Genomic DNA, 17,011 nt, shown 5'->3' with positions numbered 1-17,011 from the left:
CTGCTGGCTTTCAAAGGAGACTTCAGTCAACGCGTAACGTGAAGGGAACAATGGTGACGATTTTGAGTATAGAAGTGAGGTCCAGACAACAAGGGGTGAGAGTAGATTTTCAGAAAGCACCTGAGGGTTGAAGTGAGATCCTTACTTAAGGATTCAGGAGAAATCCATTAAAACTTTCATAGAGGCTACAATCTTTTCCCATGGTTTCACTCCATTCCTCTCCCTGGAGCGTTGACTTCTCATAGGAGGTGGCGTCGGGCCAAAACGCCGGCCCTAATAATGTGATAGTGTTTCACCAACATGGCACACCATCACTTTCAGAGGCTCGGTTTCCCACCACGTTGTTTGTGTTATCGTTTTGTGTGCATGCTTGAGTGTGTGTGTGTGTGTGTGTGTGTGTGTGTGTGTGGTCTCGCTGCCAGAGGAGGGGAAGTGCCAAGTTCCCTCCCCCTGGTGGGGTGGCAGGCAGTGCCGACCGAGAGAACTTCTAAAGCCCAGACAGCAACTAATTTGTAATATTGACACATAAGAGCGTTTTATAAACCGCGAAAAGCTTTTCAAAGCTGCTAATTTTGTCGAGTTGGGTAATGCACCCAGTTTGAAGCCACTTTAATCCAAACACAAATTAATTTCCTGGTCAGTAATCCCCCCCCCCCCCCCAAATGTCAGCCGTGACTTCTGCGCCAGATCCTGTTTCCGACGAGGAATGTAAATCGTTTCCAAATAAATGCAGAAAATCCTTTAACCAGTTTTTTTGCGAGAACACCTGCTCTCCGGGATGGTGGTCCAGCAAGTGTCCGTTTTTAGACCCTGACCTCCCGCTTTCCCCGGCCGTGGTGATCCGGCAACGTGTGTGTCCCTGTGTCTGTGCTGGAGATGATGTTTCCTGGTCGCTGCCAAACACTTTCCAAATAATGGTAATTGAATCACAGAAGAGCGTGAGCCTCTGTTGACCTGTTGTGAACGTGTTTGCTTGAGCACTTGGCCACAAGATTCTCGCTCGGTTCTGGCGCTCATGAAAATGGTTGTCGATGTTGGAATGAATCTATTTAACTTCAATCTGAATTCTCCAATCAACAACCACTTATTTTTAATTAATAATAATAATTATTTAGTCCAGCTTAAATGTAATTCATCCAGGTTTTTGTTATTATGAAGGTTCCACTGGACTGTGTAGAGTTTAGGAAGCAACTCGTATCCAAGATTTATTTGATTTCTGTCTGGCTGTCCGTCAAACTGTCCATCCCTCTATCTATCTATCTATCTATCTATCTGTCCGACAACCCGTCTGTCCATCCATTGGTCTGTCTGTCAACGCCTCCGTTGACCTATCCGTCAATCCAGCTGCCAGTCTACTCACTCTTTGTCCATCCGCCCGTCAACCTCTTTGTCCGTCAATCGGTCTGTCTGGTTTTCATCTCCTCCGTCTGTCAACCCCAGCCGACCTTTCAACCTGTTTACTCATCCTACAGCTCAACCGTCCGTCAACCTCGCTCTAAAATTGTCTGACCATCAACCACCTATCAAACCTGTTTTACCTCCATCCATCCATCATCTTGTCCAACAACCCTTCCGTCGACCCGACATCTCGTCCATCCCGTCCCTCAATCCATCTCCTGAGTCCCCCCTTTACCTGTCAATTCAAGTTGCAAACCCACCTTTAGTTTAACATCGTATTAAAATTGCATGGTTTTAAGTCAATTTTGACCAGATGTAGATCAGAAAACTTTGGTTTTTGAACCACAAGGTGTTCCTGGAATTGTGGAGGTTCAATAAGAAGAGTGCCTTTGTGAAGCAATAAAGTAGAGATTTGGGGAATAACTCCTGGAATGTTTTGTTTAATAGCGAACACTTATTTCCAGAAAGACCTGAAGGCGGAGGTCAAGCTGACGCCCGGGGGGGCTCCAAGTCTATTGTTTCCAATATACACATATCCTGGTCCAGTACATGAAAGAAAGAGTCCAAATATTGTCCAAATAATTCCTTCAATTTTCACATCAACTCACTGACACTTCTGTTCCCCCTTTTCCAGGTTACCTGTCTAAAGTGTTGAGAAACTACACGGAGCGAGCCTGCGACGGAGACCTGCTGACCATCCGGTGTCCTCCTCGCACCTCCGTCACCGTCCAGTCCGCCTTCTACGGGAGAAAAGGAGCGTCGGACGTTCAGCGATGTCCGGAGTCGTATCGCCTGAGTTATTATAACGACAAGTACGCTGGAGACGATGACCAGTATTGTTCCGTGTCCACGGCACTTCAGGTCAGGAGAAGAGACACTTTTAGAAGGTTTAGAAAGTTGCTTTACTCATTGAGGTTTTCCCGGTCGATCAAAACACGTGTTAGAGATTCCAACAGCGCGGAGAGAAAGTGTCCCTCACAACACCGAAGTTGGCCGGGGTTAAGATCGGTTGACCACTGGTGATGTAACACATTGTGAGGATGTTTTCCAGCAAATTACACTCTGTCAAGAGGAAGCTTTTCGCTGTGTTCCCGCGGCACAAAACAAATTCATGCGCCCTCTACTTTTTGCCTCGTCTTCTAAATTGGGAGGTGACTGGAGTAAAATGACCTAGATTTAGAGAATAACACAAACACGCTTTTGGTTCAAGGATTGTGTTGGAGTGTTGTTGTGATGACGACAACTGCCGCAACATTAAAACAAGACTTCCCCGCAGACACCTGTTCTTGACCTTTTGAGGTCGTAAAAATATCTCCTGCTCCGACAGTTATTTTGAGAATGCATGGCGACACCTGATTATTCCAATAACATGACCTTTGACTGGATCTATTTAACCTTTGGTAGTTAAACATGGTTCCCCTGTGGTCATGAATTTGTCAGTTTAACCAGAAAAGTAGATTATCAAATTCATTTTTAATGGATTTTTAAATTTTAATTTAAAAAGGCGTCTGTTATTGTTCATCCTCCTTCACATTTTAACCCCCCACAGCGTTGAGCGCAAACAAACGAAAAATACATCAAAACATGCAGCTCGATCGCACTCGCACTATTATTTCTCTCACCAGAATATACATTTTTCACAACTCAAGTACTGAAAAAGTGTGATATATTCATATAGGGAATGAATGGGATGATGTTAAAATGGCCGCAAATCTGTGACATTTTTCAAACATCTCCTGATCAGGCGTACATTCATATAGAAACACCATTCAAACTTTAAAATGTAGATAAAGGTCCTAATTTTCAATGTGGGATTTGACCCTTTTTGTAATTTTAATAGTTTTTTCGTCAGAGGGCAAAGTGCACAGCCCACTCTTGCGATTTCCCGGTGGGATATTGTCTAGTCTTATAAATGTGTTCTGTACAAATTAAATATAGCAGCATTTATCTCTCTTTGAATATATTGGATTCAATAAAGTACAATTTAAAAATCAACCAAAAATTTCTACTTGATTTAGGAAAAAACATTTGACTTTTTATAAAATAAAATAACCAAAACGACCACAGACATCCAACACACCAAAATCTTGAACCATAAATAACAACCCCATCAAAAGATAAGGAACTTCAATTCAAAAACACACAAAAAAAACGATTGCACTTAAAACACCAGAGAATGACATGCACTTCCCCAAAAACCTGATCCACAAATCACACCAAGCCCAACAAAGGCAGACAATCACCTCTTGAATCTTGAACCATACATTTTTAAATCATTGGATGAAAAACAGACTCAAAGACAGGACAACGAAAAATTTTCAAAGTATTTATACCAAAAATCAACATCACATCATCCATCATTACATCGTCACATTTCACAAAAAACTTTCCTCCACAGTACGATCACTGTACAATTACTTGAAAACACACAACCACAACCAAAAAAACAACAACCTCTAACACATCAACAACCATAAAACTACACCTACCACAATAACCAGCAGAATCAACCCAATTTATCGCATCATTAAGAACCACCACAGTACATCCACAACAGTAAACCAACCACAGAACCGGGCCACCACAATGAAGGCAAGCCAATGTGAAGGCTTTTTTGTTTGTCAACCTATATAAATACAACAATGAATTAAGAGTGTTATAAATGTTTGTATTTGTTCCCAAAAAACTTTCCTCCACACTACGATCACTGTACAATCATTTGAAAACACACAACCACAACAAAGGAAAACAACCTCTAACACATCAACAACCACAATACTAAACCTACCACACTAACCAGCAGAATCAACCCAAATCAATGCAAATATGAAGAGTCATCATTAAGAACCACCACAGTACATCCACCACGCGTCGTACGTCGCTTAAGTATATCCACCACAACGTAAACCAACTAAACTAAACTAACTAAACATAGTAAGACTCACATTTATTTTTTATTTTTTTACTACACAAAAATGAATGCAGGGCATTCACTACAGTAAACCAACCACAGAACCGGCCACCACGAAAAGAACAAGCCAATGTGAAGCCATTTTTGTGTGTGTACCTACGTAAATATAACAATGAATTAAGAGTGTAATGAATGTTTGTATGTGTGAGTTAAATATTAAAGTGGGAATTCCGTCAGGGTGGATCGGGGTAGGAATGTTGTGACCTGCAGAAAACTAAAAGAGGATGAAACTGGAGACGTTAAGAAAGCCAAGAAATAACAGTGTAGCTTTTCTTTCTTTGGCTCCTTCTCCCCCTTACTGTCATTCACCTGTTGGAATGTTTGAAGTGGTTTTAGGTTTTTCCTGCCACTGGTCTCACCATCACTGTCGTATCCACCCCCGCCTCCTTTAAACTTCTCCTTCTCTTTGTTGCTCTTTCAGAAAATGCTGGACGAGTGCCAGGACAGAAGGAGCTGCAAAGTTCTCGTCAACAGTCGTGTGTTTGGGGAGGACCAGTGTCCCGGCAGCAGCAAATACCTCATGGTGTGGTACAAGTGTAGACCCAGTGAGTCTCACGTCGCTCCTCATGTGTGTCACGTGAATGTTCACCAGGAGTCAAACAACTTTGTATTTTATGTTTCCTAATTATGTTTACTTAGTGTTGTCTTTACAAATGTTGTACACACTCTCAGGAGGAAACCAGGGCACTTTGTTTGTTTTTATGTTTTTGTCATTGTGATGTTTGTTCATGTCTGTTTTGCTCTGTCTATTTGATTGTGTTTCTGTTTGAGTTTGTTTGTAATTGTGTGTGTGTGTGAGTCTGTCTTTCTTTATTTGTTTGTGTTTGTTTTGTATAGTAATTGTGTGTGTTGTGTGTGTGTGGGAGCATGTCTTTGTTTATTTGTTAGTGTTTTTGTGTGTGCTGGTTTCTGTATGTATGTGTGTTTGTTTGTAGATTTTTGTCTGTGTGTGTGCATGTAGATCTTTGTGTATCTGCCTGTGTTGATGTGTGCATTTGTGTTGATTTGTGTGTTTGCATGTGTGTGTGTATGTTTTTGTATGTGTCATTGTATTTGTGTTTCTTTGCATGTGTCACTGGATGTGTTTGTATGTTTTTTGTTTTTGCTATTGTGTCTGCATGTGTGTTTTAAGTTATGTGTGCGTTTTTTTTTTTTTCTGTGTGTGTGTGTGTTCTTTTGTTTGTTTTCACATTGTGTGTGTTTGTGTTCATTTGGGGTTTTTTTGTTTGTGTGTTTGCTTGTGATTATATGTTTGTTTGTAGTTGCCCGTGTGTGTTTGTAACTGTTCATGTCTGTCATTGTATTTGTGTGTTTGGATCTGTTTCTTTTTGCGTTGGTTTCTGTTTGTTCGCAATTTTGTGCCTGTGTGTATGCTTGCAGATCTTTGTGTGTTGGTTGTGTTGATGCGTGCGTTTTTGTTGATTTGTGTGTTTGCATGTGTGTGTGTATGTATTTGTGTACGTGTGTCATTTTATTTGTGTGTGTGTTTGTTTGTGTTACTGGATGTGTTTGTATGATTTTTGTGTTTGTTATTGTGTGTGTGCATGTGTGTTTTAATTGATCTGTGTGTTTTTTAGTTTTTGTGTGTATGTGTGTTTTCTTGTGTTTATGTGTGTTCGTGTTAATGTGGGTTTTTTGTTTGTGTGTTTTCTTGTGATTATGTGTGTGTTTGTAATTGTGCATGTGTTGTTTGTGTCTCTGTGTGTGTTTGATTGTGTTTCTGCGTGTTTGTTATTGTGTGTTTTCTGTCTACTACTTTAAAACGGCAGTACTTTTCCTCAATAATGTTACACAACTTCAACTCCCACATTTGACAGAGTGCCTGCATTTTAAGTCAAGCATAGACGAATCTGTTTGAATCTGTCTTAACCCAGTTGAGAGAGAGGTAAGACTTCCTCCGCCTCGTGGCTCTGTTCCGTGCATCGGTTCACACCAGAGCGACCAAAAGTTAGGATTTAATCCACGGATCTCTTGCCCACAGTCCTTTTCTCTCCTCCGAGAGCAATCAACGGCCCTTTGTTCGCCGTCACTTAACCAGTGACTTCTCAGGGGACGGGAGAAAAGGGGCCACATGGGGTGTTGTCGAGGTGAGACGGGAAGGTGTCACCGCCTCTGAATGGAGAAGCCATGGAGAAAAGGGGTTTCTCTTCCTGCCCCTGCATTCCTGATCCACTCCCCACATGGATGTGTGTGTTTTCCTTCGCCGGCCACTGGAGCTGCTCCGGCAGCCACAGGTCACCACGGCTGTGTGTGTGTGTGGAATGCTGCTGCGTGGCTCTACATGTCCGCCGAGAAACTCCACCTCGGTGTTTGTGTCTTCCTGAGACTCGCTCGCGTTCTTCCTGCCTCGAGGAGTTCGTCCAAGTTTGAAACGAACCTTCCACGATTCCATTGAACAGCCTCTTAGCTCAACATGAAGTTTATTAGTAAGTGAATCTTTTTCTTTCCAGACGAGTACAAAAGCAAGGTGGTGTGCGAGGAGGAAAGGATGAGGCTGAGCTGTAAACGCGGGATGCAGATCGCAGTTTACTCCGCCTTGTTCGGCCGAACTCAGAAGGGCACGCTGGAGTGTCCGTCGCTCCATCGACGAGCTCCGTCAGTGGGTAAGACAGAGATTAGTAATAAATAATCTGAAAGTCTACGTGTGATTGACCACTGGCGTCGTTACTAGTCTCGCTATTGACGCGGTAGAACATTTATTTGGTTTGATTTTGAACCAACCATCAACACGCCATATAATTGAGAGATTTGGCCCCCAGAAGCTGCCTGGATGAATTCACTGAGAGGGAGTGAGACCAAGAAAAAGCAGTGATGAAAACTTGGGGTTGGTGCAAGTTTGTGATTTCACTTCATGTTCTTGGTTTTGAGATTCGCTTCCAAAAAAAAAAGATAATATATATTTCAGATAATATTGATAAACATTGCAATGTTTTTTCAAGATAATCAATTGTTTTCTTATGTCCTGCAAATAATATTTTTTATCATAGTTATTTTACAGTTTATTTACTTAAAATTAACAAGAAAATATCTCAGTTTGTTCATTTTTGTTTTGCAATTAAACGCCCAGTCACTAGATGGCAGCAGTCCTTATGTCCAGCAGCTTAAGTAGGAATAATATCCCAGTGAGATCCCGGCGATGACTGAGGACGAGAGGATACAGTGACTCGAGCAGCTTTAAAAGCTGATGTTAGGACTTATTTTGGTTTCAAAACAAATGAAAGCAGTTACGACTTCTTGAAGAGTCATGTGGTCTGTAAATTCTGCAACAACAGAGTTATGTACTCAACAATACTACAAATATATCCTTGTTCATACATGTGATATGTGATATGTATTGCCACATTCTTGCCAATACACACCACCAATATTCATAGCCTTCAATGGTTTCACTCCTGATTGAGGGCTCAACAGATGGTCCGATATAAAATGGACAATGAGATGTTTAGTTCCCAGATTATCATTTCTAATGTTGTCTCTAAAAATCTATGTAAATCCATCCTCTGGTCATTTGCTCGATATCTAAACAAGCGTCACTGTCGTCACTACCTGTACATACCTGGTGTCATAGGCGTCAAGTTAATGATACCGATCAAAAGTCTTTATTGACTTGTTACACGTCCGAACTTGAACTACAAACAAGCTCATAATTCCCAGACAATGTCTTTAATTATTTTGTCAAACTTGTGCTCAAGAGACATGGTTGGGGAAGTTTTTACAGTTTCCTCGCAGGTGCGCCGGAGGACTACAGTACGTCAGTGCGCACCTGTCAGAAGGGGGGCCTCTGGAAAAAAAAAAAGAACTACTTTTACTTTCTCCGGAAAATAAAAAATGCTTTGTGTTGTAAGGAACATAAAACCAGCAGTCAAGCTCCAGTGGACACACACACACATGGCCAGGGGAATTGGGCTGGAATGTAGATCAGATGTCTGTGTCATCCCGGAGAAAAGGGACAGTATCCAGTTCCCTTTGAGTGCATGTGTGTGTGAGTGCGTCGGATGTCCAGATGTACTCATGTTTAGGGGAATGTTAATGACTCTTAGTTGGATCAATGACAAGTTCAACAGTAGCCGGCACGGTGGCCTCTGCTCTTCCGCTCGGCTGCCCATTTATTATGCCGCTGTCCGTGTTGCTTTTGTCTCCTGATGTGTACACGGAAATGTCCTCCGACGTCTGCACCTGTAAATAAGTAGCTGGACAAGCAGGGGGTGTGAGTTCGGATGGAGATTAATGTTGTGTTGTTTATCTAAAGCGAGTGTCAAACTGCTGCTTGGAGAGCGAAAGGTGGGCGTCCTTTTGGACATGGAAATACCCACAAATGAACGTCTTTATTTAATTGTAATTTAGACTTAATTCAACTGAAGGGACAGAGCGGAGCAGTGGTTTTAGGGAACAAATCAGAGAACTATAAAGTCTTCTTAATGGTTTAAGTGCTTTGATATTCAAATATTGTGTAATTTTTCAGTTTTTTTTATTTTATTTACAGTGAAATTTGACTTAAGTTCTACACATGGCTTTTCTCATGGTAATATTCTGACTATATTTTACTGATGTTGATTTTGTATCATTACAGTAGGTGAAAACTAGTGATCTGCTGATGAAGCTTCATGAAGAAGTGTCTTGTTGTTTAGAGGTCAGTAGGTGGCAGTAGTGTAGAGATCGCTATGATGAAGCTTCATCACTAGTTAAAACATGAACAGCCTTTTATTTTGTTAACCTTTTCAAATTAGAATCTGGTGTCTCATGGTTTTCAGCCCAGATAGTTTAAAGAGTGCAGAAAATATAGATATTTGTGCAAAAATACAATGTTACAGGATTTTCCAAGAACCACCATCACTGTAAATTCTTAAATAATCCTTAGATGTTTCCAAAAATTACTAATTTAAATGAGAAACACATCGTATGATACAAGATCTTGAGTTAAATGAAAACTTGTGCTACTAACTAGGATGGTTATTGCAGTTTACAAACATATTGACTTATTTTTGTATAACAAGAGTTTTGCAACATTTTAAAGTGAATATTCTGCACATTTTAAAATTCTAAAGGAAAATCATGTTTAATGTATTTCTTTTATTGCCTTTTGTTAAACCAGAAATGTTAATCTCTCAAGGGTCATGTTTACTTCAGTCCAAGTGGTTGACCGAATGAAAAGAAGGTACAGGAAGTATGAGCCTAAACTATGAACAAATTTTGATGTCTACAATCATACAGTTTGGTAAACATAAACCTAATCGGTGTTAAAATTCCAAGAAGCTTACTTTAGCATAACACGTAATCTCTATAGTTCGTTTCAAGACGCATAACTTTATCTAGTGTTTACCTAAATCATAATGGAATTATGTTGTTGCACCGTAAACCAGTATATAATTTAAAAAAAGGATAAAATGTTTTGGCCCTCAGGCCTTGAGTTTAGTTTGTGTTTACCTTCTTGTCTATCTATGTTTCTGTCGTTTATATTTAGAACTTGCGTGGTGTGTATTCTGTTTTAAAAACAGTCATCACTCCGGCGGGAGCGGCGTGACGGTGTCGTATCCGGTTTCTCACTGGACTTAAATACAGTATCTTCGCTCTCTCTCTCCAGTCGCTGACTCTACTGTTACAGTCGCACAAAGACCAGCTTAGAGGTGAAGACGATGGTGTTGCCTGTCGAGTCACATCTTCACTTTGTGTGTGTGTTTACATGCTCCATCTAGTTTGGACTCTGGAAAACAGCGTCAGGCTCCAGACCAGGGAGAGGGACACCCCCTTGAACCCATCCATCTCTGTCTTTGATATGGCCTTCGTGTCACCGGGAACAGGAAGTGTGGAGGTCTTGATTGACAGCGCAGATCCACAATGTTAATCTGTTTCCCTCCTCTTCACACGCCGCAGTCAGAGGTCCAACTACGTCTCTTACTTTTATTCTCAAAGTATTTTTAACATCATGAATTGATCCATAAGTTTTTAGCAAACATGAATTTGTCTAGATAACCCACCCCTACCCACTCTCGGCCCACTATTGCAGTTACACTGCTCTGACACTAGAGGGAGCCAGAAACACTATTTCTAATCCTAAATATTGTTGCTTTAAATTCAAAATATCCCGCTTCAGAAACTGCTTCTTTGACATTTATTTGTTCAATCCATAACCCACCCTGCCTACGACATCGTTGTTAATCAATTCTAAATCCTAGTTCTGTAATGTATTTGTAGTAATACATGTTTACTTAATAACGGCGAGCAAGTCAATTGATTTAAACGTCTAGTCCGGGAGTCATCTAGTCCAAACATATTATGGGTCTCCTGGGATTTATTTACTCAAAAATGTAGGCAAAAATCTCCATAGAAAAATAAAACAATATAAATTAAAAAAAAGGATTTCATTAAAATTTCAATGGAGGGACTAACTATACTCATAATCCATACACTATGTAATTATTTTACAGTATATTGATTTTACTTTTTGAATAATTCTTTATATTTTTTGGTCCAAATGAGTTCAGTTTCAACTGCAGGAGCAGCATCATGGCTGCGAAGTGTTCCATGTTCTTCTTCAACTCGTCAATGAGTCTCATTGGTTTTCTCCTCCTCCTCCCTTCTTCTTCTTCTACTAGCACCCTCACTGTCGCTTCCCTCCACGTGCCATCGTGTGAATCCAAGGCTTGTAAAAGTTCCCAACATTCTTTCGCCTCCGTTCGGAAACATGAATGAGCAGCACGAGCACGTGCTTCAAAGTCCGAGGCCGCTTTGATCCGGCTCTCGGTTTAAAGGGCGTGGCGGAATTCAACTCGTGCTCCAGTGCAGGATTCTGGAGGTGAAGGAGTCGTCATGTGTCGACGGTTCCATCATCTTCATCACACCCTTTTGATATCTCAACAGCGTCTCTCATGCACACTTGGACTCGCACTAGCGTGTTCACTTTCACGTCCAGGCATCAGAGCGTCGGCTTCAAAGACTGTGAAATGAAGCGAGTGACATTTAAAGCAAACAGCTGCAGTTCGGATTTAACCCGCGGATGGTTCCAGCTGCTAGTGTGGAGTCAGAATCCCTTCAATCATATTTCCTAAATACAACTACACACTGTCAATAGTACTGGATGTTAAGGCGCAATATCAATGAATGGGTTTATTTCTCCTACGTCGGGCACATTAAGTGAGGTGGTCTTTCGTAGTATTACTCCAGAGTAATACTAATGAGCCTCACAGAGTAATACTACAAAGCCTTATAAAATAATACTAATGAGCCTTGTTGAGAAATACTAACAAGTGTCACTCAGTAATACTACAGAGCATCGCAGAAGTCTTACTAAGAATCCAGAGAGAGTAATACTTAAGAGCCTCGTGGAGAAAAATGCTACAGAGCCTCAAAGAGTAATACTACCGAGCCTCAAAGAGTAATACTACCGAGCCTCAAAGAGTAATACTACCGAGCCTGAAAGAGTAATACTACAGAGCCTCAAAGAGTAATACTACAGAGCCTCAAAGAGAAATACTACAGAGCCTCACAGAGTAATACTACTGAGCCTCAAAGAGTAATACTACTGAGCCTCAAAGAGTAATACTACAGAGCCTCTAAGAGTAATACTACAGAGCCTCACAGAGTTTTACTACAGAGCCTCACGGAGAAATACTACAGAGCCTAACAGATTAATACTAAAGAGCCTCACAGAGAAATACTACAGAGCGTCACAGAGAAATACTACAGAGCCTCACAGATAAATACTACAGAGCCTTGCTGAGTAATACTGATGAACCTCACAGAGAAATATCATAGAGCCTCGCAAAAGCACTTTAGAAATAACCATTTTTACTTACTTACTTACTTAGAGTAATATACTATAAAGCCTCACAGAGAAATACTACAGAGCCACGCAGAGAATTATTACAGAGCCTCACAGAGAAATACTACAGAGTCTTGCGGAGATATACCGATGAGCCTCACAGAGTATTACTACAAACCCTCATAGAAAAATACTAATGAGCCTCGCGAAAAAATACTAAAGAGCGTCACTCAGTTATACTACCGAGCCTTCGCCAGAGTCTAACTATGACGCCTGAGAGCGTAATACTAAGAGCCTCACAGAGAAATACTATAGAGCATCAGAGAGTAATACTAATAGGCCTCACAGAGTAATACTAAAGAACTTCACAGAGTAATACTAACAGTAATATTGATGAGCCTAGCAGACTAGTACCTGGGCTTCATAGTTTCAACAGGTTGTTCTGTTAAGTTTATCCAAACCAATACATGCAAAAAATTGTCCTTCCACTTGTCCATGGATGGAGGTGGGGGTGGTTAAGGTCAAAGGTCAGGGGTACAGGAGCGTTTTTCAGCTCTTTGTATATTTTCTTGCGAGCGTCTATTTGGCTGCTAATGAGTTAACGTCCGACCTCGCCGGGCTGTGATTGTTTTGTCACTTGCTGGACGTCTACTAGAGCATTGTTCTCGACAATGCTGAATATCACTGAAAGGGACACAAAGGTCAAGGACCATCAGTTTCTATTTACGTTTCTTGGGAAACACTCCCATCAGGCTGTCCCGACCTAGACTTTTTGGGCCAATTTCAGACAGGATAGATCCTAAACACTCAAGACTAATTTCTCCATTGAGCATTCTAATTTGCCTTGACATATTTACCAAGATAAACATGAAAATGAAAGCTCTTTGCAGGCTACAGAAATAAACTATAAGGATGGATTTGGACCAGTGAAGACATTACACTAAGGTAGATAAAATAGTAATATTCTCTTCTGCAGTTTTCAGACTGTGATGATTTTTTTGGGAGAATATACTTCTTAAAGTCATGGTTCTGAACGACCAGGCAAGGTACTATCGTTTATTTAATATGTGCTTTGTTTTGAAAACCGTTGGCATTTGACTCTTGACAAGTCAAGCATGTGTGAGGACTAGATCGGGAAAACAATGCGATATTTCCTTTCGTTTATTTCTGCGCTTCTGTGCCGACATGATCGAAAAAAATATCACTTATAACGCATAGTTTCGCGGGACTTGAAACTGAGCGACATCAGAGAGGAGCCGCCGGCGTGTCGCGATATCACCAAATCAATTACAAATCCCACCTCCTTGTACACACACACATAACAGTTTATAAATGACCTTACGCTAACAACTTAGCTCATTAGCATACGGCGAAGACGGACAGGTTTAAACTTGTTTGGAAGTTCCACGATCTTATAAAAGCGCTGAATACAACTGAGACGAGATGAAAAGTACTTACAATAAGTTGCTTTAGCAAAGGGAGTTGAAAGCGATGAGTGACTGGATCACTCGTGTTTGAGTAGCGCTCATAATTTAGTCTTATTTCCGTGTATATTCTGAGCTGCGACGGCAATATGCGTCGCCTCACAGCTCATAGACGGACAGAGACGTAAACAACAACGAGACATAGAAGTACAAATTGACAACTTTACAGAATGTGACTCTGATTGGTCAAAGTGAGCATTTAATTATATGCTTGATTTATACAATAAAAAATAATAAATTATCGCACATGTTGGCGATATGCATATCGCACATGCTAATATCGCACACATGCCATAAAGCTACATTTACACGAATACACAAATGGTAATTTAGATTCTGATCCAATTTGGTTGAGAAATGACAGTTGTTCGACATAAAAAACACAATGTTAGCATCAATGTTATCGTCATCTTCCTATTTTAACTCCTGAGCTGAAACGTCACTCAGTACTGAAGGTTTTCCAAATCTCTCTTTCCTTTAAGTCTCCAGCCTCCTCGAACATCACCCCCTTCGACTCCAGCTCGCCTCACACTCCACAGCGGCCTCCGTCCAACTAATCATCCGGTCAGGAAATCAAAGCTCCTGCTAATGGGGGTCTGTCAGTCAGTGAACTCTCTCGGCTGAGGGGGAAGGTTTAGACGTTGCGTGACGGTCCAGACCTGCGCTGTGGGGGGGGGAGAAAAATGGAGGGAAAAAAGACTGCAATTCTGGGAGGTCACAAGGTCGTACATTATGATCACTGGAATAGGCTGAGCTCAGGGTTTAGGTCACGGCAGAATGATGAACTTCAAGGAATGTTTTTTTACTTTTCGATTCAGCGATTCAGTTTCATGGTCTCACTTCAGTAAAACATCAAACTTAATCCATTTGTGGCCAGAAAAATATATTCTTCCAGCCCTCGGTGTCAGATGGTTGAGGGCTAAAGATCATCACATCAAGTGTTATCATTTATATAGCTGATATAGTTACGATCGATTCGTTTTTAAACGAAAACAAAAAAAGTTGAAAATCCTCCTGAAAACACAAATATTAACTTAACATTAAACAATAAAATATAAATCATCATTAGGATCCTAGACTTCCTGAACAAAAAAAGCTTTAAGATCCGCCCTCGTATCATCTCTTCTTCCTCTTTTAAACTTTCCTTTCTGCTAAACAAAATATTAACTTGAATTTATGTTTTTGTTACAATCTCAGTTGATTGTCTAGTGTAATAATTTATGATGTTATTACTTTTACTTTTGTTTATGATATTATTAAGTTTCCGTTTATATTTAATTATTGTTTTTTTCTGTTTCTTAAACTGGCATTTAAAGAGACTTTTTTTCTGAACAATATATATATTAATACAGTTTGAAACATCATGGAGGTGAAGAAGAGAGTGCAGTCAGGGTTGAACAGGTAGAGAGAAGGGTGAGTTGCAGAAAGAGGGAAAGAAAAACACAACTTAATAGTTGTGAGAACTTCCATGATGTACGAGAGTCGGGAAGTTAGAGCTGAAGATGTGCAGGTTGTCATTGGAAAAGATCAGAAGTTTTCTATGTGAGAGAACAGAAGGCGGAGAGTCGGTGTGGACGAGGAAGACGAATTAAGATGACCAATGAGATTCATGGATGTGGAGGACATGAAGAGGATTGGTGTGACTGGTGAGATTGATGAAGACGGTTGAAGGTGGAGGACTTGATCTGTGGGAACTCTGTTATCATCCTTCCCAGCACATGTACCAGTCACTGGCCTATGATGGTTCGACTTTTCTTCCTCTTTTCTTTAGCCTCTGACACTCCCTGTGATTTATTTTCTCCCATTAACATGTCAAACCCAACCAAAACCAAACGGATCTTGCTGAAGAGTTTTCTGATCTGGGTCTCAGGGGCCTCACTCAGGCCGACTGACTGAAGAGCCAGTGTCCACTTTCAAAGGCTCGACTCCTCCTGGTGTGTTCTTTGGGGGTTCGACGGAACGTGGGGGTCTGCGAAGCGTCCATGTGGAACCCATTCACATTCCTGCCACACTTATAATCCTGACACGCGTATCATACTTCAAACTTCTTTCCTTTTTACTCATTATCAGACTTTTTCTTTCTGTTTTAAGCAGTAAAATGTGCATGAATATATATATATATATAAAATATGTTTAATTATTATTATTTTAATAATGGTATATCCTATCATTTTAGTCCTAATCTATACAAAATAATATATTTTTATATATGTCTTTGACTGCAAATTTATATAAATACTTACGTGTGTGTGTGTGTGTGTGTGTGTGTGTGTGTGTGTGTGTGTGTGTGTGTGTGTGTGTGTGTGTGTGTGTGTGTGTGTGTATATATGATATGATGTAAAAAATAAAATGTATAATGTATATTATTTATATCTTGCGTATTCATACATATTTAGCATATGCTTATAGATTGACACATTGGATATCTGAGTAAAAATATATGAAAAGAATAATTAAAAAGGGTAGGAAATAAACTAAGAATAAAAAAAAGTACTTTACTTTTTGCTACTTCTTTTTTGAACTACAGGATATTGTTTTGTTTTTATTATTATTATTATTTTGATATTTTTTGTCTAATTGGTATTCTGTCAAAATACAAATAATTTACTTATTTCTTGTTTGAAAAAGTTCTAAATAAATAAGTGTATTCATTCATTCATATATATATATATATACATATATATATATATATGTATATATTACACATTTATTTTTTTACTTCAAAAATAATCTTGCATTTTACGAAAACTTTTGGAGCTTCTAATATTTATTGTTACCTCGATGATTTTTTAAATACAGGTATAAAAAATACAAAATAATAAAACGTATTTAATTGCTCAACATTTTTCTGTTCATTTGAATTGTTACTGTTAAAATTAAAACTTTTTGAATAATATTAAAGATAGTTTTAAATGTACTCTTTTTTGGTTTTCTGGTAAATCTTACATTATTATTATTAATTATTTTTTATCAAATTATTTTTTCATACTTAAGTTTTTTATTCTGTATTTATATATATTTTTTAATATATACACATGTTTTTTTTATACTGTATGTAATGAATATACAACTATTTATTGAGTATTTTATTCAGATGTGTGTCCTCTGTGTCTGCCATGAACATTTGTCTGTGTCTCTGAGATCTTGTGAGATCCAGATCTTGATTTATGGGTTGTTTTCCTGATGTTCGCTGCCAAGTCAGGTCAGCCTGTTCAAGGAAGGAAGTTGAAACACAAAGAGGAAAATACTTCTGTGTTTCCCTAATGTTAGGAGCTCAGCGGGGAAATATTCTTCAAGCAAACGGTGAAAAGAAGAAAAATAAAAACATATTTCGATTGAATAAACATACTAAGCTTGTTTGAAACATATATTCACTCGTGTAAGATTTTGAATCTTTTC

At 39.6% G+C, this 17,011-nt stretch overlaps 1 protein-coding gene across 1 annotated transcript in view; it reads left to right on the top strand.

Moving 5' to 3' along the window:
- Positions 1–17,011, top strand: part of eva1aa (eva-1 homolog A, regulator of programmed cell death a) — a 75,440-nt gene that overhangs the window by 18,986 nt on the left and 39,443 nt on the right. The window contains exons 2-4 of the mRNA XM_087805413.1: positions 2,033–2,259; positions 4,791–4,914; positions 6,820–6,972. Coding sequence (XP_087661539.1) covers positions 2,033–2,259; positions 4,791–4,914; positions 6,820–6,972 — 504 coding nt within the window. The remainder of the gene's footprint in view (positions 1–2,032; positions 2,260–4,790; positions 4,915–6,819; positions 6,973–17,011) is intronic.

Source organism: Callionymus lyra, chromosome 13 (assembly GCF_982586985.1).
Source record: "Callionymus lyra chromosome 13, fCalLyr1.hap1.1, whole genome shotgun sequence".
NCBI classification, from domain to species: Eukaryota; Metazoa; Chordata; class Actinopteri; order Syngnathiformes; family Callionymidae; genus Callionymus; species Callionymus lyra.
This window is presented reverse-complemented; position numbering and strand designations above follow the sequence as displayed.